The sequence below is a fragment of the Canis lupus genome, chromosome 21, assembly GCF_048164855.1.
Source record: "Canis lupus baileyi chromosome 21, mCanLup2.hap1, whole genome shotgun sequence".
Taxonomy (NCBI): domain Eukaryota; kingdom Metazoa; phylum Chordata; class Mammalia; order Carnivora; family Canidae; genus Canis; species Canis lupus.
Window position 1 is genome coordinate 3731817 of NC_132858.1, and position 22031 is coordinate 3753847.

Genomic DNA, 22031 nt, shown 5'->3' on the forward strand with positions numbered 1-22031 from the left:
GTGTGGGCAGCATCTCTTGCTGTAAACTAGCTGTTTACCCATCTAGAACAGGGGTCTGCAAGCTATGGCCTGCATCCACCTCTCTCCCATGGCTTTTTTTTTTTTTTTTTTTTTTTTGTAAGGCCCATAAACTAGAATGGTTTTTACATTTTTTAATAGTTGGGAGAAAAATCAAAAGAATAGTATTCTGTGACAGATGAAAATCACATAAAACTTAAGTGTCTAAAAATTCTGTTGGAACACAGTCACACTCCTTCAGTTCACATGGTCTGCGGCTGCTTTCCCACCACGCCAGCAGGTTGCCTAGTTGCGACCCGCAAATTCCTTTGCAGAAAAAGTTTGCTGACACCTGATCTAGAAAATGGGGAGAATAGTCTCCAGGGAAAGGAGTAGTAGAGAGTGACAGTGAGGCCAATTGAACCAGGCTATCCGGGGACGGGGACGGGGAGGAGGAAGCAGAACGCGGGTTCGGGTTACCCACTGCGGGCGGCGCCCAAAGGCTGAGCGCGAGGGCCGCGGGCTGAAGCCCGGGAGGGCGTGGCCCCGCCCCTCCGGCAAGGTGATTGGTCGTGCGTGGGAGGGGCTGCTCGCTGGTGCATCATGGGAGTGGGACGCTCCGTGGCCTGCGCGCAGTGCATCATGGAGCCTTTAGTAGGCGCCTGAGTCGGAGGTGGCGGCGTGAAGTACGACGCGGGTGTCTCCGGAGGCCCGCTCCAGGCCTCGTGGGAGGGGACGAGCCCGGGGAGAGGACGGCGGGGGCGGGGCGGGGGGCGGGGCCCGGCCGGGATCACCCCGCCGGCTCGCTGCAGCCCCGGCCGGCCTCGGCCCGCTCTCGGATGCAATGGGGCGAGTGGCTGCCCCCGGCTCGGGGATGCTGAGAGCCTGTCCTTTCCCCTCAGCGCCCCCATGCCCGGCTGCGAGTTGCCCGTGGGTACCTGCCCAGACATGTGCCCGGCCGCCGAGCGCGCCGAGCGCGAAAAGGAGCGCCGCTTGCACCGCTTCGAGGTGGCGCCCGGGTGCCGCAGCGACCCGCCCCGCGCGGACCCACGGCGCGCCGTGAAGGAGTACCAACGGCCGGCTGCCGGCAAGGCGCGGCCCCTGCCGAGCCAGCTGCGTCCGCCGAGGGTGCTGCTGGCCACCGTGCGCTACCTGGCCGGCGAGGTGGCCGAGCGCGCCGACGCATCCCGCGCCGAGGTGGCCAGCTTCGTGGCGGATAGGCTGCGCGCGGTGCGGCTGGACCTCGCCCTGCAGGGCGCGGACGGCGTCGAGGCGGCGGCGGTGCTGGAGGCGGCGCTGGCCGTGCTGCTGGCGGTGGTGGCGCGGCTGGGACCCGACGGGACGCGCGGGCCAGCGGACCCGGTGCTGCTGCAGGCCCAGGTGCAGGAGGGCTTCGGCTCTCTGCGGCGCTGCTACGCGCAGGGCGCCGGGTCGCGTCCCCGCCAGGCCGCCTTCCAGGGTCTCTTTCTGCTCTATAACCTGGGTGAGTCGAGTCGAGTCGGGGCGGCAGGACGGCGGGGTGCGGGGGTGCGGGGGTTACTTAGGGGAGGGGAGGGTGCCTCCACGGGGACAGTGGAGGCCGAGGAAGGAAGGAGAAGCTTTAGAGTCTCACCATTAGCTCCCTCCTCATCCCTAACTTCTGTTTGTTTTGTTTTGTTTTTTTAAGATTTTATTTATTCATGAGAGACAGAGAGAGAGAGAGGGAGAGAGGCAAAGACATAGGCAGATGGAGAAGCAGGCTCCCCACAAGGAGCCCGATGTGGGACTCGATTCCAGCATCCTGGGATCACGCCCTGGGCCAAAGGCAGATGCTCTACCGCTGAGCCACCCAAGTGTCCCCCTAACTTCTAAATGGGTAGAGTTAATGAGCAACACCCACCAATCCCCGACGTGGGCCTTCTGGCCTGTCCCTTCCCCTATTTGGGTCTCAATTTTTTTTTTTCCTAATAAAAGTGGAGAGGACGGAGTTGGAACGGAAAAATTGGCCTGGTGATTTTCAAACTTTTTAAGACTTTCATCGGGATCCCTGGGTGGTGCAGCGGTTTAGTGCCTGCCTTTGGCCCAGGGCGCAATCCTGGAGAGCTGGGATCGAATCCCACGTCGGGCTCCCAGTGCATGGAGCCTGCTTCTCCCTCTGCCTATGTCTCTGCCTCTCTCTCTCTCTCTCTCTCTCTGTGTGACTATCATAAATAAATAAAAATTAAAAAAAAAAAGACTTTCATCAGTGTTGCAAAGCAGCCAAGAACATATGCCCATGAATGTCTCAGACATTAGATCCTTCCTATCGATGGATGGTGCATTCTAATAAGTTTTATTTTTTTATTTTATTTATTTTATTTTATATTTTATTTTATTTATTTTATATATATATATATTTTTTTTTTATTGTAATAAAATGATCTTGATTTCAAAACTTACTAATGGGCCAGAAGCCTCAGTTTACAAAAGTGGCCCAAGGTTCCGGTATCTGTGATTCTCCTGAAAGGGAAGTAGGGGCAGAATGTCCTCAAAGCAAAGGCCTTACCAGGTAGATAGATAGGGAAGATGTGGTAGAGCCAGCTTCTTAATCTGTGCAGCCCCTGGGGCAGTGCGGAAAGGGCTGGGTTTGAAGTCAGAAAACTTGAATTTTGTTGTATTGAATTCTACTACATTCGAACTCTTTTTTTTTTTTTTTTAAGGTATTTATTTATTTATTTGTGATAGTCACAGAGAGAGAGAGAGGCAGAGACACAGGCAGAGGGAGAAGCAGGCTCCATGCACTGGGAGCCCGACGTGGGATTCGATCCCGGGTCTCCAGGATCGCGCCCTGGGCCAAAGGCAGGCGCCAAACCGCTGCGCCATCCAGGGATCCCTACATTCGAACTCTTTAAGTCTCTGACAAGTCACAAAATTATCTGGGTCTGTCTCCCTCATCCAAAAACAATGCCTCCTTTTATTAGGAGGATTCAGACTGTTTGAAAGGGCTTAGAATAGGCTCAGGAAGCAGCTGATAGAGAAAAGGGGACCTAAGGGGAACTTGGCCCCCCCAGGGGGGGGCGCCCAGAGTGGAAGGTAGGTGGGCCAAGGCTGGAGATGAGCTTGGTGGTAGGCCAGGCGAGGCGGGCGACGAGGCAGAGGACCCCGGCTGGTGGGAGGGTAGATGGGGGTTGGCCTAAGCAGATGGGGTGCCAGGCGGGCGGGGCCCTGGAGAGACTCTGGAATTCTCACCCGGGCACCTCGCTTACAGGCTCCGTGGAGGCCCTTCACGAGGTTCTACAGCTGCCTGATGCCCTGCGTTCCTGCCCGGCCCTGCGCAGGGCCTTGGCTGTGGACTCGGCCTTTCGCGAAGGCAACACCGCCCGCCTATTCCGCCTGCTGCGGATCCTGCCCTACCTGCAGAGCTGTGCTGTGCGGTGCCACATCGGCCGCGCCCGCCGAGGAGCCCTGGCCCGCCTCGCTCGTGCCCTGAGCACCCCCAAAGGCCAGACCTTGCCCCTGGGCTTCATAGTCCACCTGCTGGCCCTGGATGGGCCTGAAGAGGCACGGGACCTGTGCCAGGCCCACGGACTGCCCTTGGATGGACAGGAAAGAGTTGTGTTTCTCAGGGGTCATTACACTGAGGAAGGGCTGCCACCTGCTGGGACCTGCAAAGTGTTGGTAGGGAGCAAACTCGCAGGGCGCACCCTGGAGGAGGTGGTCATGGCAGAGGAGGAAGATGAGGGTGTGGACAGACCCAAGTCCCCAGCATGAGGAGGAGCTGTGCACTCTCCCAGAGCCCAGGACTGGATCCAAGCACTCAGGTTTCTTTTTTCATAATTCCTACACAATAAAAGGAACTTGTTTTGTAGGGACAATAACTATGCTTGATTTATTTGGGAGAGGGCAGGGAGGAGTTGAGACATGATAGCCATATGGGGGGAAAGAGCTCAGAGTAGCCGTACTGGGACTAAGCTGTTGCCTCAGAAGCTTGATAGGGTTCTATGATTGTCCTCAAATTGGCATCAAGGGAGACTGGGAAATAACACCCCCCCCCAAAAAAAAAAAAACTGGAGTGGGAGAAGGTTAAGATGAAGGATGGTGGGGAGCTGGGGTCAGAAGTCAGCCACAGGCCTTAGGGTGGCTGCTGCGCCCTCCAGGGCCACCACCAAGATGCTGAGCTGCCTTTGCACTTCAGCCCAGGCGGGAGATCCAAGGCTTGTGTTCATGGCCCTGGAGCAGGCATTAGCCAGGCCTGGAAATGTGGCCACGGAGCCGGTGCGGGGTGCCCAGAGCACATGGCTGATAGGAAATATGGGGGAGAAGCAAAGTCATTTGGGAAATGGGGAAGAGAGGAGCTTCAGCCTGGAACAGGCTCTTGTCCTGTATACAGCTAGGCAGTATAAAGTATAAAATGCCTCCCCACCGTCTCTGAAAGCTGGGGACCTTACAGCAATGGCCCTGCGAGATCTAGGTTATGGTCCCAAGGTGACCTTGACTGATTTGCCTCCCATCCTTTGAGCGTGATTCCCCAGCTAACAGCAAAGGCCACCAAAACTATTAGATTCTCCTCCCTCAGGGGATCCCTGGGTGGCCCAGTGGTTTAGCACCTGCATTCAGCCCAGGGCGTGATCCTGGAGTCCCAGGATTGAGTCCCACATTGGGCTCCCTGCATGGAGCCTGCTCCTCCCTCTGCCTGTGTCTCTGCCTCTGTGTGTGTGTCTCATGAATAAATAAATAAAATCTTTAAATAAAAAAAGATTCTCCTCCCTGAGATGGGTGCCCATTGCCCAGCCTCTCCCCATGGCACTTCCCAAGAACTTTGGAGCAGGCTCACCTGTAGTAGCGTTCTTCTGGGAAGGCTCGTGGGTTTAGGAAGGTCCGTTCCAAGAGCATAAGCTGGTCGTTGAGCATCCGGACCTGCAGGGGGCTGGAAATGGCAGGACCATCTCATCACCCTGGAACTAGCAGCCCAGCTGCCAGCCTGCATCCTGCCCTGGATGCCACCCTCCCAGACATCTGTTTGGTGCCCTTGCTCACTCAGGGGTGGCCTTCTGAAGCGCTGATATGCGTTGATCCAAGGCCCCAGCTGCCCCCTCAAACTTCTCCACTGCAGTCACCAGAGGTACTGTCAGGAATAGCCAGCATCTTAGCCCTGGAGGTGCAGGGCTCCCCGTACCTCCATGTCAAGGGGGATCCATACCCAGGCTGATGCTGTGCTGCTCCAATAGGACCCCAAGGTTCTGCTGGGCAGCCTGCAGAAAACTTCGGAGCGTCTCTCCATAGTCACTGACGTTAAGAGGAAGGAAGAGGCTGTCGCTGAGCCTGAGAAGCACACTCCCTGCTGTCCGGGCCACAGCCTGGTGGCTGCTGAAGCCTGCAGGGAGGGTGACCAGGCCAGGGCTCAGTCTTCAGCCCATCCTTCCCCAGACTCAGGATTCCCCTTTCCCCATTCCTCACCAGGGTCCACAAATTTGTCCACATAGCCAAAGGTGTCGAAGGCTGTGTGGTAGGTGGGGTAGATCCTGGCTGAGGTCTTGCTCTAGGGGAATAAGGCCAAGGTTACAGGCTTGGGATGAGAAGTCGGAGTTAAAAAAAAAAAAAAAAAAAAAGAGAGAAGTCGGAGTTGTACCAACAGTGAACTCTACAACATGGGAATGCTACATCCATGAGATAGGTTCTAGAATTCATACTTTACAGAGGAGGAAACTAAGATCTCTGGAATCAGAATGCCTCTTTTGTTTTAAGATTTTCTTTTTTAAAATTATCTCTATACCCAACATAGGGTTTGAACTCCTGACCCCAAGGTCAACAGTTGCATGCTCCACTGATTGAACTAGCCAGGTGCCCAGGATGCTTTTTAAGTCAATGTCATCCTCCAACTAACTGGCAGTGTGTCACACACACCCCTCATAATGCATATCACAGTGTTGTATTTTAAATTCAGTAGTATCTTAAATTTAATAAAATAGCATTGGCGAGCATAAAGAGATCCTCAGGTTGAGAAACAGCCCAGGGAGCATAGCTAATGAGTGGTGGAGCTGGACTCAGTCTGCACTAGAGAGGATTTAAGAGAGGAAGGGACTGGGGAACAGAAGGGTGGCCACTCACCCGGTCATAAGTGTAGGCGATGTCCATGGAGGAGATGCCCAGGAAGTGAATGAATGGTGCATAGTCGCTACCAGCACCCAGAGAGCCAAGGCTGCAAAAAGGAAAGATGGTCAGGCTGAGGGTGCTGGGCCAGCCTGCCCTCCTCTCTCAGGGCCCCAGCCCTGGCCATGGGCTCACCTGGGGACCAGGCCATACACTGGGCTGCTACGGTTGAAATACCGGATCCAGTTGTCATAGATGCTGAGGCCACCCAGGCTTGGTGCAGGGATCTGACCCGGAGGGGAGTTCAGTCTGAGGCTGACCCCTCCCCAGACCCAAGAGGCATCTGCCACCAGGCCCACCCAAGTCTCCATCCTATGCACAGGCCTGTGGGTCCTATAAGGCCTGCCCCCAGCCTCAGCCCCTCTAATAAGTACCAGCTCCAGACCCGTGCCTCCCCTCCATTACCCCTTGAGCCACCCAGCCCCCTCTTGCCCCCCACAGGGACCATCCTCTCCACCCCACCCCCCTTCACCTGTTTGGAGGCCGCAAAGATGACGCTCTGGACCGGGGGTGTCCCCTGAGCCCTCAAAGTCGCATTGGCTGTGGGAAGATCAGAAAGACTATTCGGGCCGCCGCCCCCTCATTTCCCCTCTCCCAGTCAGCCCATCCACCCCAGGTACCAAACACCGAGATGTCCACATTGATGTAGGCCACGGCACGCTCCTGCAGCTTGCTGAAGAATTCCTGCGGGAGGGAGGCCCGACGTGAGCCCGGCCAGGCCCAGCACCGGGATCCTCTCCACAGCCCACCTTGTCTGGCAGCTCACCTCGGTGAATTCTGTGGAGCCAATGAGCCCAAACTCCTCGGCCCCCCAGCTTGCAAACACTATTGATCTGCGGGGACGCCAGGTGCCTGGGGAGAAGGATAAAGGCCTGGAGGTCAGGATCTAGGAGTGGCTTGGAGGAAATTCTGGGGACTCGGAGAGGAGGAAGGGCCCCTGGGCAAGGCAGCTAGCGACAGGAGGTAGGTCCTGCTGCCTCTCCAGCCCAGCCTTCTCCAGGTGCCATCCTCCTTCCAGCCTCCCACCTGTGCTGGGACCCTGCTCCAACACTGCCCACAATACCAATCTCAGCTGCTCCCTTCTGCCCCAGTGCCCTGCCTCCCCGTCCTTATAGGTATGCTTTGAGTAGACCTCCGGACCCTCCATCTCCAATGGTCTCCTTCGGGAATCCCAAGCTGAATTCTCCCGCAACCTTCTCCACTCGGTGATAATACATTATCCATCCAATCCTTATAACAACACCTTGAGGGACAGAGCCTTATCTCCATTTCATAGTTGAAACTGAGCCGCCCAAAAGGTAAATGACTCACCCAGAGTTACACAGCTGGTGGGCAGCAGAGCCAGGGTCAAATCTAGGGTCTGGCTCCGGGGTCCAGGGCCCTAACGAATGGTCCATACTGCCTCTCACAGCCTCTGGCAGCCTCCTTTTCATCTCTAGTCTCTGCCCACATCGCTCTTGCCATGGTCTCCAGCCACCTCCGGGCAGCCCTGGCTCCCTTGCCCCTTACGTCCTCCAGACCCCTCAGCTTCCACAGCACTACATGTTCCCAGTTGTGCTTCCAACTTGAGCTCCAACTCAGTAACCTTTGACCATTTATCAGCTTTTCATTTTCATTTTCATTTTATTTTTTAAAATAGGCTCCATGCATAGAGCCCAGCATGGGGCTTAAACTCATGACCCTGAGATCAAGACCTGAGCTTAACTGCTTGAGCCACCCAGACACCCCTCTCAGCCTTTTGATTGATCGACTGATTGATTGATTTTTGAAGATTCTATTTATTTGAGAGAGAGAGAGAGAGAGAGAGAGAGAGAGAGAGCACCAGCAGGGGGAGCAGCAGAGGGAAAGGGAGCTGCAGACTCCCTGCTGAGCAGGGAGCCAGAGGCGGGGCTTGATCCCAGAACCCCAGGACCATGACCCAACCTAAAGGCAGATGCTTAACCAATTGAATCACCCAGGCGCCCCTTAGTTTTTTTGTTTTAAATGAAAATTGTAAAAGTATGTAAGGATTATATGCTTGCAATAACAAATTTTCACACTCTTTCCTGCCCCAAATGCATAACCTGTATCTAATCAGATGAATCCAAATTGAGGGACACTCAACAAAATAATATCAGGATCATAAAAGACAAGAACTAAGGAACTATTACAGATGACACATGCCACTACCATACATGCAATGTGTGATCCTGGATTGGCCCTCGGATCTGAAATTTCCTTTTGTTCTAAAGGTCATTATAAGAACAATCAGCAACATTGTTAATTTCCTGATTCTGATCATTATATGGCGGCCATGAAAGAAAACGTCCTTATTTTTAGGAAATACGCAGTGATATGTTTATGGGTAAAGGTGCAGCATCTCTGCAACTCTCAAACACTCCAGAAAACCATGTAAAAAGAGCCAAGGTGGTAAAATCTTAATATCAGGAATATCTGGCTTCTTTGTACTATTTTGGCAAGTCTCTTGTAAGTCTGAAATTACTTCAAAATAAAACACTTTAACAACAATAGAGGCAGAAATTCCTACACTACCAGAGGGGGTAAAGCCACAGGCCCAGCTTCTCTCCACAAGCTAGTCCATTATCAGTTGATCTTAACCACACCTGTGGTTTCACATGTCATTTATGCCACCAACTCCCCAGTTTATCTCTAGAGTCTCTTTCCTGACCTTGGAGACCAGCACTTGCAACTGCCTGCTGGCCCTCTCCCTGAGAAATGTCTCTTAGGCACCTCAAAAGCACCATGTGAAGGGACATGCATGTATAAAGATGTAATTTGTGACATCAGTACCATAAACGAGAAGGACAGAGCTTTATAGAAGTAGAACTTTTGTATGAGATTAAGTGGGTATCAATTCAAATTATATAGTTGTAACTTTAAGATGTTACATGGACTGGAAGATGAAAAAGTTCTAGACATGGATGGTGGTGATGGGTGCACAACACTGAATATACTTAATGCCACTTAACTGTACACTTAAAAATGGTTAGGAAGGTAAACTTTAGAGGCGCCTGGGTGGCTCAGTCGGTTGAGCGTCTGACACTTAATTTCAGCTTGGGTCATGAACTAGGGGTTATGGGATCGAACCCCATGTTGGGCTGCGTGCTGGGAGTGGAGCCTGCTTGGGATTCTCTCTCTGCCTCTCTTTCTCCCTCTCTAAAAAAAAAATAAATTAAAAATAAAATTTTGGGCAGCCCTGGTGGCTCAGGGTTTAGTGCCGCCTTCAGCCCAGGGCGTGATCCTGGAGACCTGGGATCGAGTCCTGCGTCGGGCTCCCTGCATGGAGCCTGCTTCTCCCTCTGCCTGTGTCTCTGCCTCTCTCTCTATGTCTCTCATGCATGCATAAATAAAATCTTTTTTAAAAATTGTTTTTTAAAGAGAAAAAGAAAGGTAAATTTTATGGTATGCATATTTTACAACAATTTTTAAAAAGCTAAAAAAAAAAAAAACCTGTGAAGAACTGAATTCATATTCTTCCCCCTAGATCTGCTCTCTGACCTTGATTTGGTTTTCCTTTTTTTTTTTTTTTTTTAAGATTTTATTTGTTTATTCATGAGAGAGAGAGAGAGAGGCAGAGACACAGGCAGAGGGAGAAGCAGGCTCAGCCCAACATGGGCTCAATCCCGGGTCTCCAGGATCAGGCCCTGGGCCAAAGGCAGGTACCAAATCGCTGAGCCACCCAGGCTGCCCCTAATTTGGTTTTCATAAATATTACTGCCATACACTAGGTTGCTCAAACCAGAAATCAAGGATCCAGGAGTCCTCCACTTGTCATCTCCCTTACCTCTGTCACCAAAGACCTCCTTCCCACTGCTCCCTCCTTGGTACAAAACACACTATCCCTCCTGGCCCTAAGGATGACAAGGCCTCTGACTGGATGAGGAGCCCCCACTCCATCCCCCCATCCCTCCACCCCCACCCCATCCTCCATCTGCCACCGCTGCCACAGGGCCAGCCTCCTCACAACCTCCCCAACTGGAACAGGAGAAAGAGTTTACAATCAGGACTCCATCATGTCACTCTTTTGATTAGAATCCCACACCATCTTCCCACCAACCTCACACTGAACTCGCAACTTCCCAGCTGGGCTGCCACCTGGTCCGGGCCCTCCTCTCCACATGCTCTGCCCTCTACCTGGATCACCACCTCACCCCAAGCTGCCAGCTCCGGAGCGAGGCCTTCCTGAGCTGGGCCTTGTACCAGGACAGCCCCTTGGACATTTTTCCTTATAATAGCGGGGACCACAGTTGTCTATACACGCAGCAACTCAGATGTTCACGGGGGCGGGGGGGGGGGGGTGTCTGCTGCACCTAGAACTGGCTTGGCACATGGTAGGCACAAGGCATGTATGTTGAGTTAAATCCCTGCCTCAACTGGGCTGAAGCTCCCCGAAGGCAGAACCTGGGCACCCCCTTCTCACAACCGCACCTGGCCTCACTCCACGGGAGGGGCACAGGCCTCTCAGAAGCCACTGCACGACTCGCCATATCCCCCCGGGGCCACTTGAGCGAGGCCAGGGCCGTGTCCTCGCAGGTCGGCCCCCAGGGCCTCAGGCCGGGCAGGTGGGGCAGGACCCCGAGGTGTGGGTGCCCGCCTGCGCTGAGCCCCCAGACCGCGGGCCGGGCTGCCTCACCTTTCTTCAGCAGGGTCCCCAGGACCCGGGAGAGCTCGAGGAGGACAGCAGTGCCACTGCTGGGGTCCACGGCCCCGTGTACCCAGCTGTCCCGGTGGTTCCCGTACAGCACATAGCGGTCTGGCGGGGGCAGCAGAGACGCAGAGACCCGGTTAGGAGGGAGATGGGTGGGGCCAGCCGGGCGGGGCGGGGGGGGGGGTGGGAGGACAGGCCCGGAGTCTCCGGGAGCCCCGACGGGGCGCTCACCTGGCTCCACCGCCCCACGGATGATCCCCAGGACGTTGGAGGAGTTCCGCAGCTCCAGGCGGTTGTAGACGCTCACGTTCACCTGGCTTGGGGAGCCAAGGGGGCGACCAGAGGTTTGGCCCTGCCCACTCCCTCCCCCCCGTGCGGGGGAAACTGAGGCCCAGGGCCAGAAAGTTAATCCAGTGATCAAAGACCTTTCTTAAGCCGCGAGCAAACCCCAAAACTTTTTGTTGGCTTTTTCCTGTGCTGCCTCCCACACCCCCTGCTCCCCCTTGCTCCCCACACTGGCCTCAGGCTGGAAGCCCTTCCTCCACTGAAGTTACTGTTTCAAAGCAAAGTTTACAGTGTCAGCTGCCCAGACCCTGTCTCCACCCTTCCTCCACCCCACCCTGAGGAGTCAGGAGAAGCTGGGGGAGTCAGAAGAGCTTCTGGGGGCTCTGCTCACCCGACTCTGCTCTTGGCCAGCCTGGAGGATGGAAGGAGGGCAGAGGAAAGAAGATGCACAGCCCGAGGGGTTCTCATTTCCTTGGGCTGTGAGCTCTGAGCCCTAGTCCCAACCCTGCCTGCATCCTGGGACCTCTCCAGACCCCAGGCTAGGACCAGGTGCCCCATCACGCTGGGTGTGTGGATTCCAGCAAAGGAGCCAGAAAAATGCTAAGACTCCACAGACCCCTTGTGGGAGACCCCAACTTAGGCTGAGGATTGGGTGTGTTGGATGTTCATGGTACCCCTGCCAGGCCTCTTTATTTTATTTTATTTTATTTTATTTTATTTTATTTTATTTTATTTTATTTTATTTTATTTTATTTATTCATGAGAGACAGAGAAAGAGAGAGAGAGAGAGAGAGGCACATACACAGGCAGAGGGTGAAGCAGACTCCATGCAGGGAGCCTGATGTGGGACTCGATCCCAGGACTCCAGGATCATGCCCTGGGTGGAAGGCAGGCCCTAAACCGCTGAGCCACTCAGGGATCCCCCTCGGCCAGGCCTCTTTGCTGAGAAGACTCCTTGGACTATTTCCCAAGAACCCTCCACATACACCCTTTCACAAGCCGCCCCTCCTGAGAGGAGGGGGCCCTCTGCCCCTCTCCCCCGTGTACTGCCCACCTGTGTTCTGCTTGACCAGCACAGAAATATTAAATGTACTCTATTCACCAGGGAAAAAAAAAATGGAGCAAGTCCTGTTCTTCTGATTCCAGTTCTTCTCATGGCCTCAGTTAGGTATTTTTTGGATACTTAGTGTATGCCAGCATCATAATAGGCTTTGGGCAGTGACTGGACACAGCCCTGCTCTTGTGGGACCTCCCTCCCCTGAAAGAGGCAAACCCCGAGGAAGTAAGCCACTGCAGGCGATGAAGTGGCATGAGAAGGACACTAACAAGTCCACCTGTGAGAGGATACCTGGTGGCAGGTTGAGGATGTTGGTCCCAGTTAGGAATGGCAGGAGTGTAGGGAAGGGTGTTCCAGGCAAAGGGAACAGCAAGTGCAAAAGTCTTGGTTTGCACTTGGCATGTTCAAGACAGGAGGTGGCTGGAGAGTGGAGGTCATAGATGAAGTGGGGGTGAAACTCCACAGGGCCTTGTGGGCCATGCAATTGTTTCACTGGCTTCCCCAAAGACAGGACAGGTATCCCGAGAAAGTTGGAAGACAGAAGAAAGGGAAAGGCTAGGCCTTGAGATGGGCAGGGAAGCCTACCAAGGGAAGAGGAAAGGAGCCTTGAGGAGGAGGGCCCCACCTCACCTGTCTGCTGGGAAGTCACCATTTGGCTGGAAGCCAGGTCCCAGCTTGTAGTCACAACCCAGTGCTCCCTGCCAGGCAGCTGGGGCCGAGGCTCCCTGGAGGTTGCTGGGGAGGAGGTGAAGGATGTGGGGATTGACGGTTGACGGCCACTGGAGGGTGGGCAGGGAACCCCCAGAGCACCAGAGCTTACCAGAGAAGGATTTTTGCATCTTCGAAGCCAATAGGTTGAGTGGGAATTGGAGGAAATCCAGAGACAGTATCTGGATCCAGGCGGAAGGAAGAGGGATTGGCTGGAAGGTACGGAGTCAGGGGATCCCCAAAATACTCATAGTAGGAGCCTCGCTCCACCCCTGATGGAGGCAGGCGCCAGGAGTTTGGGAAGGTCTCATTGGTGGAGCTCTGCCCATCATTGATGTCTGCGGGGTCCGTGTACACCAACACCCCAGCGACCCCATGTTTGGCAGCGTTGACAGCCTGCAGGAGGTGGATGAGGCTGTGTTTAGGGGAAGGGGGAGGTGGGCTCAGGTCCTGTTCCCTGCCTCCTTCCTCGCTGTAAAAGATCTGTCTTCCTACAGGCAAGATGATATTCATACCAATCCTTCACTGCAGCACTGCTTGCAAACGACCCTGGGGCATAGGCTGACGATGCTTATCAGTGTGGCTGGTACAGAAACGGGAGGCAGGGAAACGGAGGCAGGGTGTGCTCCTGCACCCGTGGTTACAGCAGCACCTTCACAGGAACCAACAGGTGGAAGCAGCTCAAGTGTCCACCGACAGAAGGAGTGGACGAGCAAATGTGGTAGCCAACGTGCAAGAGACTATTACTCAGTGTTCCAAAGCAAGGAAGCTCTGACACAGCATCGATGGCTCTTGAAAACATTATGTTCAGTGACGAAGCCAGACACAAAAAGACAAACTGTGTGCTTCATCTTATGTGACATTTCTAGAACAGACACATTCATACAGCCTTCAGAAAGAGGGCAAAGGTTACTGGGAGCCTGCGAGGCAGAAGTGGGGAAGTGGGGGTGTGAGTATTTAATGGGCACCGAGTTTCATTTGAAATGATCAGGAGTTCTGGGAATGGATGGTGGTAATGGTTGCACAACATTGTGAAGGTACATAACACCCTTACATTATATATTTAGATTTATTTTATGATTAGATTGGTCTTAATTTTATGTCGGTATATTTTAGCACAATAAAAATAAAAGAGTACATCAAAAAAGGAAGAACAAGGACACAATTTATGTACCAATCAAGAATAATTTCTAGAACGTATTACGGTGAAAAAAAGCACAGCTTGAAACAGTGGGTATAGTATGCTGCTTCTATAGAAAAAGGGGAAATAAAAATATATATTTATATGTGCTTCTTCCAAAAGTAACTGTGGGTAGATCACCCATAAACTTAAAAAAAAAAAAAAAAAAGTAGTTACCTCTTTGGAGGATGGCATTGCAGGAAAACTTTTCAACTCTAGACTTTTTTTTAACTGGGAAGTCTATAATCTGTATAATTCCACCACACCTCTTCTCTCTTTTTTTCTTTTCTTTTTTTTCAGCTCTTATTATGGGTACTTCATTGAATACAGATAACATAAAATTTACTGCCCTATCCATTTTATAGCACAAAGTTCAGAGGAATTAAAGACATCCACATTATTGCACTGCTGTCACCACCATCCACTGACGTCTTCTACTTGCAAACCCGAAACTCTGTAGTTTCACTAAACACTAACTCTCTATTCCCTTTTCTCAGTCTCTACCTTCTTAAATTAAAAGAAAACACACACACACACATTTTTTAAAAAACTACAGATGTGAAATACTTAGTCAAAAGTTTTAGTTAGACTCCCAGCATATCAAAGCTGAAAATGTGGGTAGCCTGGGTGGCTCAGCGGTTTGGTGCCGCCTTCAGCACAGGGCAGGGCATGATCCAGGAGTCCTGGGATGGAGTCTGGGTTCCCTGCAAGGAGCCTGCATCTCCCTCTGCCTTGTCTCTGCCTCTCTCTCTGTCTCTCATGAATAAATAAATAAAATCTTTAAAAAAAAAAAAGCTGAAAATTTTGCCTGATGCATTTATTTCCTCAGGCTCTGTGGGGTCAGGGGAGGCATCCAATGGTAACAGCACAAATCCAGCTCGCCTGTTTTGGCCTAGCCCAGGGCTCCACATTCCACCCAATGCTGCTCCGCCCCCTCCCCCACCCCACCTGGCTGCTTGCACTGGGGACTACCGCTCACCTTGGCCCCACGTCCTGTGCCCCCATATCGGGTCAGCGCGATGGTGCCTTCTAATTTGATGCCCTGAGCCTGTAGCTTCATGAAATCTTCTTCTGTTCCCTGGTTGGCATAGACCAGGAGGCCCTAGTCCCAAGAGGAGGTGGTCCTTAGAGCCAGGCCCAGAAAAGAGGGAGTGAGGAAAGGAGAGGGAGGCTGAGTGGCGGGATGATGGATTTGGATTCTATTTTCCCACTTCACCCAGACCTTGTAAGCTCCCCAGGAAGAGAGTCACCCGTGGCTTTCTCCATGTCCAGATACCCTGAAGCAGGCCTGGTCTTGAGTAGGGGCCATTAGTATTTGTAGAATGACTAGGTGATGGGCAACAGGAGTAGCAATGGAGGAATGGGGGGCAGGGTAAGCTCTTGGGCCAGGAAGGGAGGAGTTGGGGTGGAGGGCAGGATGTTCCAGGCCCACCTGTGGGGTTCCCGGGGGAGCGTAGGCTGCGTATGGGGGTACCACATCGGGCCCCCCCTGCTCCCCAGTCAGGTTCTGTTCGCTCTGGCGGCAGGAGAAGAGGACATTCCCAGTGGGACTCACTGTGGAGGAGGAGCAGTGTCAGGGCTGGGCCTGGCAGCTGCCCCCCCCACAGGCATCCCCAATCCTGAGCAGCAGCTCACCGACAGCCACGCGGTTAGGCTGCTCCCGGCTGGGGAAGGACAGCAATACTTCATAGGTGGAGGCCTCAGCTGAGTCCAGGCCTGACTCCGGGTCCCGCCAGCGCTGCAGCAGCAGCTGCACCAGTGCCTCATCTTGGGGGCTAGAGGCCAGGTGAGGCTCCCTGGAGAGTTCTCTGTAGGGTGGAAGGAAGGACAGGACGGCCAGGACCAGGGTTAGGGAGGCCTCTCTGGCCCACCAGAGGGGAGGGGAGACAGCCATCTCACCTAAGGTTCTCTCGGATCCTGCTGGCATCCAGCTGTTGCATGATGCTCTCAAGGATCTCCAGATCCAGGTCCTGGAAGATGCTGGGAGTTGGTACATAGGACCCTTTGGGGATGGCAAAGTGGCCCAGGATGATCCCCAGCCCTAAGAGGGCAGCGGCCCCCACTATCCCCCCAAGCACATTCACCCACTTCATCCTATGGAGTCTTAGCAAGCTGGAGTCACTCCTTACAGATGAGTGTTGGTCTAGTTAACCATTACCCTGTGGGTGGCCCTGCCCTTTGGCCTCCAGCTGTCAGGGAGAGTCAGGAAGCGTCAGGGAGCATCCTGCAGGGAGGGCCAGGAGCAGTTACATCTACCTCGTTTGCTGAGCAGTTACCTGGAAGGGACTCCCCGGGGAGTCAAGTGCACACAGACACACTGAGATCCAGGGAGGGACAAGGTCTCAGCCAGATCTCCCAGTAAAACAGGCCGAGCCAGAACGGGAACTCAGACCCCTGTTCAGAGCAAGACTGGGCCTGCTCCCTACTATCCCCACCTCTGTCTCCTCGGTGCTGTGGAGGCCGAGAAAATTAAGGCCATTCCACTTTAAGTTCAGCGTTATCACAAGTACAGCCATCCCAGGCCCCTGTGAAGAAGAGCTGAACTTTACCTTACTTAAGTTACAGGAAGAAAACAGCTTACAGCTTAATGTCCTAGAAAGCCCCATATTATAATAAAAACAGAGCCCAAGCCAAGGGCAGGAAGCCCCTATTAGAATGAGAACAGAGCTCAATGCCCTTGAAGGCCCCATATCAAAATGTAAACAGAACTTGAGGAATTGCTCCAGCCCTTCTGGAGGTCCCCCAGACCAGTCCTTAAAACTAAGCTGAAACCCACCTCAGGGTCCAAGTCCCTGCTCTGCTGTGTCGGGTCCACTTGGACCCAAGCTCGAGCTTGTAAATCAACCCTCGTGTGTTTGCATCGGTGTCGGCTCCTTGGTGGTTTCTCGGATTCACAATCTTGGGCACAACAGGTGTCATTTGATTTCCAGCATCCCCAGCCCTGGCTGCCTGAGCAGGTTTTGAGCTTAAATGCCATCACCTTGCTAGACATAGGCCATGATTTCGCTTCCCTGAACCTGTTTTCTTAGCTGTAAAATGAGGATAACAGATCTATTTCACAAAACTGGTGCTGTTTTCATTCAACAAGACCACACCTATAGAAATATATAGCCCAGTGTCTGGCACATAGTGGGAGCTCAGTAGATTTTAGCCACTCCTGCCTCATCTGACTCCCTAAAATGGCAAAGCCTGGACTTAAAGGAAGAAAGGGCTTCCGGGAGAATTCTCTGTGTGTATCCTGCAGGGGCCCAGCTTATGGGAGGATATGGAACTCTTAGAGAGGGAGGCTGTTCTAGAGGTCAGAGCCAGTAAAGCCCACTTTCTCTTGGTAAGTTGATTTCTTCCTCCATCCCCTGACCCTGTCTGGAATCCATTCACCTGTTCATCCATCCATCCACCTATTTATCCACCCACTCTGCCATTCACTCAACTACCTACTCTTCCATCCATCAATTCATCCATTTATCAGTCCATGTATTCATCTGTCCAACCACCCAGCTATCCACCCATCCAGCCATTTACTCACCCACCCATTTATCCATCCCCCTTCCTATCCACCTATCAACCCACCCTCCCATCTATCCATTATTCACTCCTTCACTAATACCTGCAAGCTTCATCCATTCATTTATCTCTGTGCAAGACCCATGCTAGGTCCTGAGGAGGAAAAGGTGCCTAGATTCAGGCACTGGGAGATGCAGGGATTCAAGTCCAGCAGGGAAACAGGCGGGCCTTGGACTCAACCATGTGGTAAGTGCCCCTATAAAAGGAGGACCACCAGTGTGTTCCCAGTGGGGAGAATGAGAAAGTCTAAGAGGGAACATTTGAGTGGATCTTCCAAGGTTGAGAAGGCATTCAGCAGGCTGAGAAGGCGAGGGGGAGACCATCCATGCAAATCACCCAGCAGGTGCACTGGGAGAGGGAGAGGAAAACACCAAGTACTCAGTACAACTACTGAGCTTTTTCCAGGCCCCATAGAGCCAGGCAGGGTTGGGGAGGTCCCTGGGGCTCAAGCTGTGAGTTCTCCTACCCTCCATAGTCTATCCTGCCTTGGACCTCTGCCCAGCCAGGCTGCAGCCCATTGGTTTTCCCAAAGATGCCTGGAGAGTTAGGCCACAGTACATTTGTGTGTGTGTGTGTGTGTGTGTGTGTCTCTGTGTGTGTGAGAGAGGGATTTCACAGCCCATGCTCAGAGCAGCCCCACTCCTGCTCACAACCCTGTTTTGTGGGTGCCATCTGCCCCTCCCCCTCCCATGTCCAACTCCCCTTGTGCTGCTGGTCAGGAGGATTAGTGTGCTAGCATGGGAGGACTATGGATGGGGTTTAGTGTGATCAGTGACCTGAGGGAGGCACACCACAGTTTGGGGCCAGGTGATGATCAACGTTCCGGATATGACCTTGGATCTTTTTTTTTTCTTTTTATGACCTTGGATCTTATCAGAAGCCCATCTGTGTGTGTGTGTGTGTGTGTGTGTGTGTGTGTGTGTGTGGCTGAGGCACATACATTCCTGAGGACACAGGAGGCCGTCAGTGGGAGGAACATCCAGATCCGTTGATAAATTGAGGAGCAGACAAGGTAATGCCATCCTGAGGTCCCACGCCGCCCCCTCCTGGAAGGATTTAGCCCCTGGGACACGGGAAGTTCTGGACACGAGACGTGGAGAAGAGTGTGTAACATCTGTGTGTGACATCTGAGAACTCCAGCTCAGGCTATTGGAGTCAGCTGGTGTCTACACTGCTGGTGTTTGTGCTGCCAGACGCAAACCTGGTCAATTTTCCTTTCCCAAAAAAAAAAAAAAAAAAAAAAAAAAAATTTTCCTTTCCTCATCTTGGCTAGGTGGGTGGTGAGGCCCCTCCCTGGACATTCTAGATTGTGGTGTTGATGAAACCACTGAAGGTAGCAAAGGCATTTCCTTTTCTTTTCCTACTTCGCTCATGGGTCCTAGTGATTGAAAGAGTTCTGGGGTCCCTACAGGGCCCCTGATCCATCGGTGCCAGCTCTTCCCGCTTTCCCTCTTCTCCCTCTGGCCCAGCTCCTTGCAAAGCCTCTCCACCCCCCAGTCCTCTCTGCTTTAGCCCCCTTCACTGGGGGAAGAAACCTGACTCTCTGCCCACTCTGCACCTGTACCCCTTGACTCTGAATGTGCCTGCAGAGTCACAAGATCTCACTGGTCTTGCTTTAAGTTTATGACCCTGGGATGCCTGGGTGCCTAGTGGTTGTTGAGACTCTCTGCCCTTAGCTCAGATCATGATCTTGGGGTCCTGGGATGGAGCCCTGCATCGCGTTCCCTGCAGAGAGCCTGCCCTCCCCCTACCTGTGTCTCTGCCTCTCTCTTTGCGTCTCTCATGAATGGATGAACGAATGAATGAATAAATTTATGATCTCAAACCTCAAACAGGCCCTCAGCACTGCGCAGCAATCCCGCTGTATTCCCTGGTCCTGGTCTGCTCACTCTTCCCTGTCTCTAGAGGGCAATTCTACTCTCACTCTGCTGCTCCAGCTTCCTGGAACACTGTTCCCCCAGTCATCCTCAGGGCTCCTCCCTCAGGCCCTCCACATCTTTGCTCCAATGTCACTTCTCCAAGAGATCCTCCCTGCTGCTCTACGTAAACCTCCCTCAGGCTTCCTCCTCCGTCTTTTTTTTTTTTTTAAGATTTCATTTATTTACTCATGAGAACACAGAGAGATAGAGAGAGAGAGGCAGAGACACAGGCAGAAGGAGAAGCAGGCTCCACGCAGGGAGCCCGACGTGGGATTTGATCCTGGGTCTCCAGGATCACACCCTGGGCTGAAGGCAGGTGCTAAACCACTGAGCCACCTGGGCTGCCCCTCTTCCCTCTTTCCTTCCATTTTTTTTCATCGCATTTGTCACCATCTGACTTACCCATTATTTCTTGTCTCCCCTTCTAGAACGGAAGTCCTACTGGGGTAGGGGTCTTTACTTTATTCACCGCTGAATCCCCAGAGCCCAGAACAGAGCACACAGGAGGCATGCAGCAAATGCCTGTCAAATGGATGAGAAGCTGATTTCTCAGCTCAGCTCCTCAACACCAAGCACTCATGCTCCAGCTGTCTCGGATTTAAGGTGTGTCAGGTGCAACCTCAAGGGATTCAAAAGGTGGCCTCAGAACACCTGGGAAACAGATTCCATCTGAAGGAGCCCCAGTGGGATTGCTGAGCCAGCCATGGGCGGGGAGGGGACTTCGTTACACGACTGCCTTCACAAGATGGTGATGCGGAATCTGGAGCAGGTTGTTTCTAGAGGATGCTGCTGCCAGGCTGCAGGATCAGGCCACCTTCTCAGGCAGGGAGAGCAGCCCCTTTAGGCTGGGCAAGAGTTGGGAGACTGCTGGGGTCCTTGCCCACCCCACCCCACCCCACCTCACCCCTGCTTCCAGGGGCCTCTGAAGCCAGGGTGGAGGCCTGGGTAGATCCACTAGCTGGATTCCAGGGAGTGTCGGCAAATTGCCAAAACTCACTGCAATGCCAACCATTCACCAAGCCCGCATTAGGTCACTAGTCCTCTGAAGGGCCTCTGAGGTGGGCACTGCAATTAACCCCATGTTACAGACAAAAAAGAACACGCGGTCACTCAGTCAAGGTCACACAGGCTGCACACAGCGGAGCCGAGATGAGTGCCCAGGAGGGGGCCTCTTGTCCACAAAGCTGCACCAGCTCTCTGCCTCAGGGCAGGGTGAGGCATCGTGCTTGCCCCTCACAAGAAACAGAATCATGGGGACAGGGGAGGGGGATTTGCTAACCCCGCTTCCATGCCTTGATGACAGAGAGGACTGGAAGATCTGGGCATAGCTTGTGATTGACACAGCAGCCTGCTGTGACTAGCAGCTCTGGGGAAGTGTGTGTGTGTGTGTGTGTGTGTGTGTGTGCACTCGCACATGCCTGTGTTGGTAGCTTTGCTGTGGGACCTTCCCTTGAAAGGGCCTTCCTGATGGGGCAGCAGGACTGGAGGGATGCTGTGTCCACAGGAATGGCTGTAGGGACTGAGCTCTGGTAGTCAGTACAAGGCCGGGGCCTTTGGGGCATCAGTCAGCACTTCTGTGGTTACGAGTCACCTGGGGAGAAGGCTCTGGAACAGACTCCATTTCCTGTATTCATGTAGCTACATATGCCTGCTGCCCCAGGCCGAGATCCTGGAGGCTTTTATTTATTTTAAAGATTTTATTTGGGATCCCTGGGTGGCTCAGCGGTTTAGTGCCTACCTTTGGCCCAGGGCGTGATCCTGGAGTCCCGGGATCGAGTCCCACGTCGGGTTCCCTACATGGGGCCTGCTTCTCCCTCTACCTGTGTCAGTGCCTCTCTCTCTCTCTCTGTGTCTATCATGAATAAATAAAATCTTTAAAAATAAATAAAGATTTTATTTAAAAAAAAGATTTTATTTATTTATTTTTATTTTTTAAATTTATTATTATTTTTTTTTATTTTTAAAGATTTTATTTATTCATTCATGAGAGACACAGAGAGAGAGGCAGAGACATAGGCAGAGGGCGAAGCAGGCTCCATGCAAGGAGCCGATGTGGGACTCGATCCCCGGTCTCCAGGATCACGTCCTGAGCTGAAGGCAGGTGCCAAAACGCTGAGCCACCCAGGCATCCCCAGATTTTATTTATTTATTCATGAGAGCCACAGAGACACAGGCAGAGGGAGAGGGAGAAGCAGGCTCCGTACAGGGAGCTTGATGGGGGACTAGATCCCGGGTCTCCCGGATCACCACCTGAGCCGAAGGCAGAGGCTTAACCACTGAGCCACCCAGGTGCCCCAATCCTGGAGGCTTTTAGAGGAAGCAGGTTCAATCAGAAACATGCTTAGAAAAAAAAAAAAAAAAAAAAACAGAAACATGCTTAGGACTCAGCCTTGTTGGTAGAAGTCCTTAAGTGGTCCCCATTGATTTAACCCTTTAGCCATCTGTCCCAAGATCCCCGCTGGGTCTGAGGATCAGATGATCCCCTTCAGGGAAATGACAAGATTGCCCTGGTGGAGAGCTGGTCAGGAAGCCAGTGGTGGGGACTCCCAGAGCACACAGGCTGGG

General features: G+C 53.0%; 2 protein-coding genes across 4 annotated transcripts; one reads left to right on the forward strand and one right to left on the reverse strand.

The window, feature by feature from the left end:
* The first annotated feature begins 577 nt into the window (after positions 1–577).
* SAC3D1 (SAC3 domain containing 1) lies at positions 578–4711 on the forward strand. 3 transcript variants are annotated; one of them, XM_072789821.1, is made up of 3 exons: positions 578–683; positions 900–1480; positions 3224–4711. In XM_072789821.1, exons 2-3 carry the CDS (start codon positions 907–909, stop codon positions 3724–3726), a joined length of 1077 nt encoding a protein of 358 aa, XP_072645922.1. In that variant the 5' UTR covers positions 578–683; positions 900–906; the 3' UTR covers positions 3727–4711. The 3 variants fall into 3 exon arrangements, with proteins under 3 accessions (XP_072645922.1, XP_072645923.1, XP_072645921.1); XM_072789822.1 differs by lacking the exon at positions 578–683 and having other exon boundaries at positions 743–1484; positions 3157–4711; XM_072789820.1 differs by lacking the exon at positions 578–683 and having other exon boundaries at positions 750–1480.
* On the reverse strand, positions 2657–16177 carry NAALADL1 (N-acetylated alpha-linked acidic dipeptidase like 1). The gene is made up of 18 exons (XM_072789819.1): positions 15883–16177; positions 15619–15791; positions 15416–15537; positions 14963–15085; positions 12916–13199; positions 12726–12830; positions 10985–11070; positions 10739–10858; positions 6872–6957; positions 6726–6789; positions 6578–6645; positions 6241–6332; positions 6064–6154; positions 5413–5494; positions 5156–5329; positions 4993–5080; positions 4790–4882; positions 2657–4254 (listed from the first exon to the last, which is right to left on the reverse strand). Exons 1-18 carry the CDS (start codon positions 16074–16076, stop codon positions 4068–4070), a joined length of 2232 nt encoding a protein of 743 aa, XP_072645920.1. The 5' UTR covers positions 16077–16177; the 3' UTR covers positions 2657–4067.
* Between the last annotated feature and the right edge of the window lie 5854 nt (positions 16178–22031).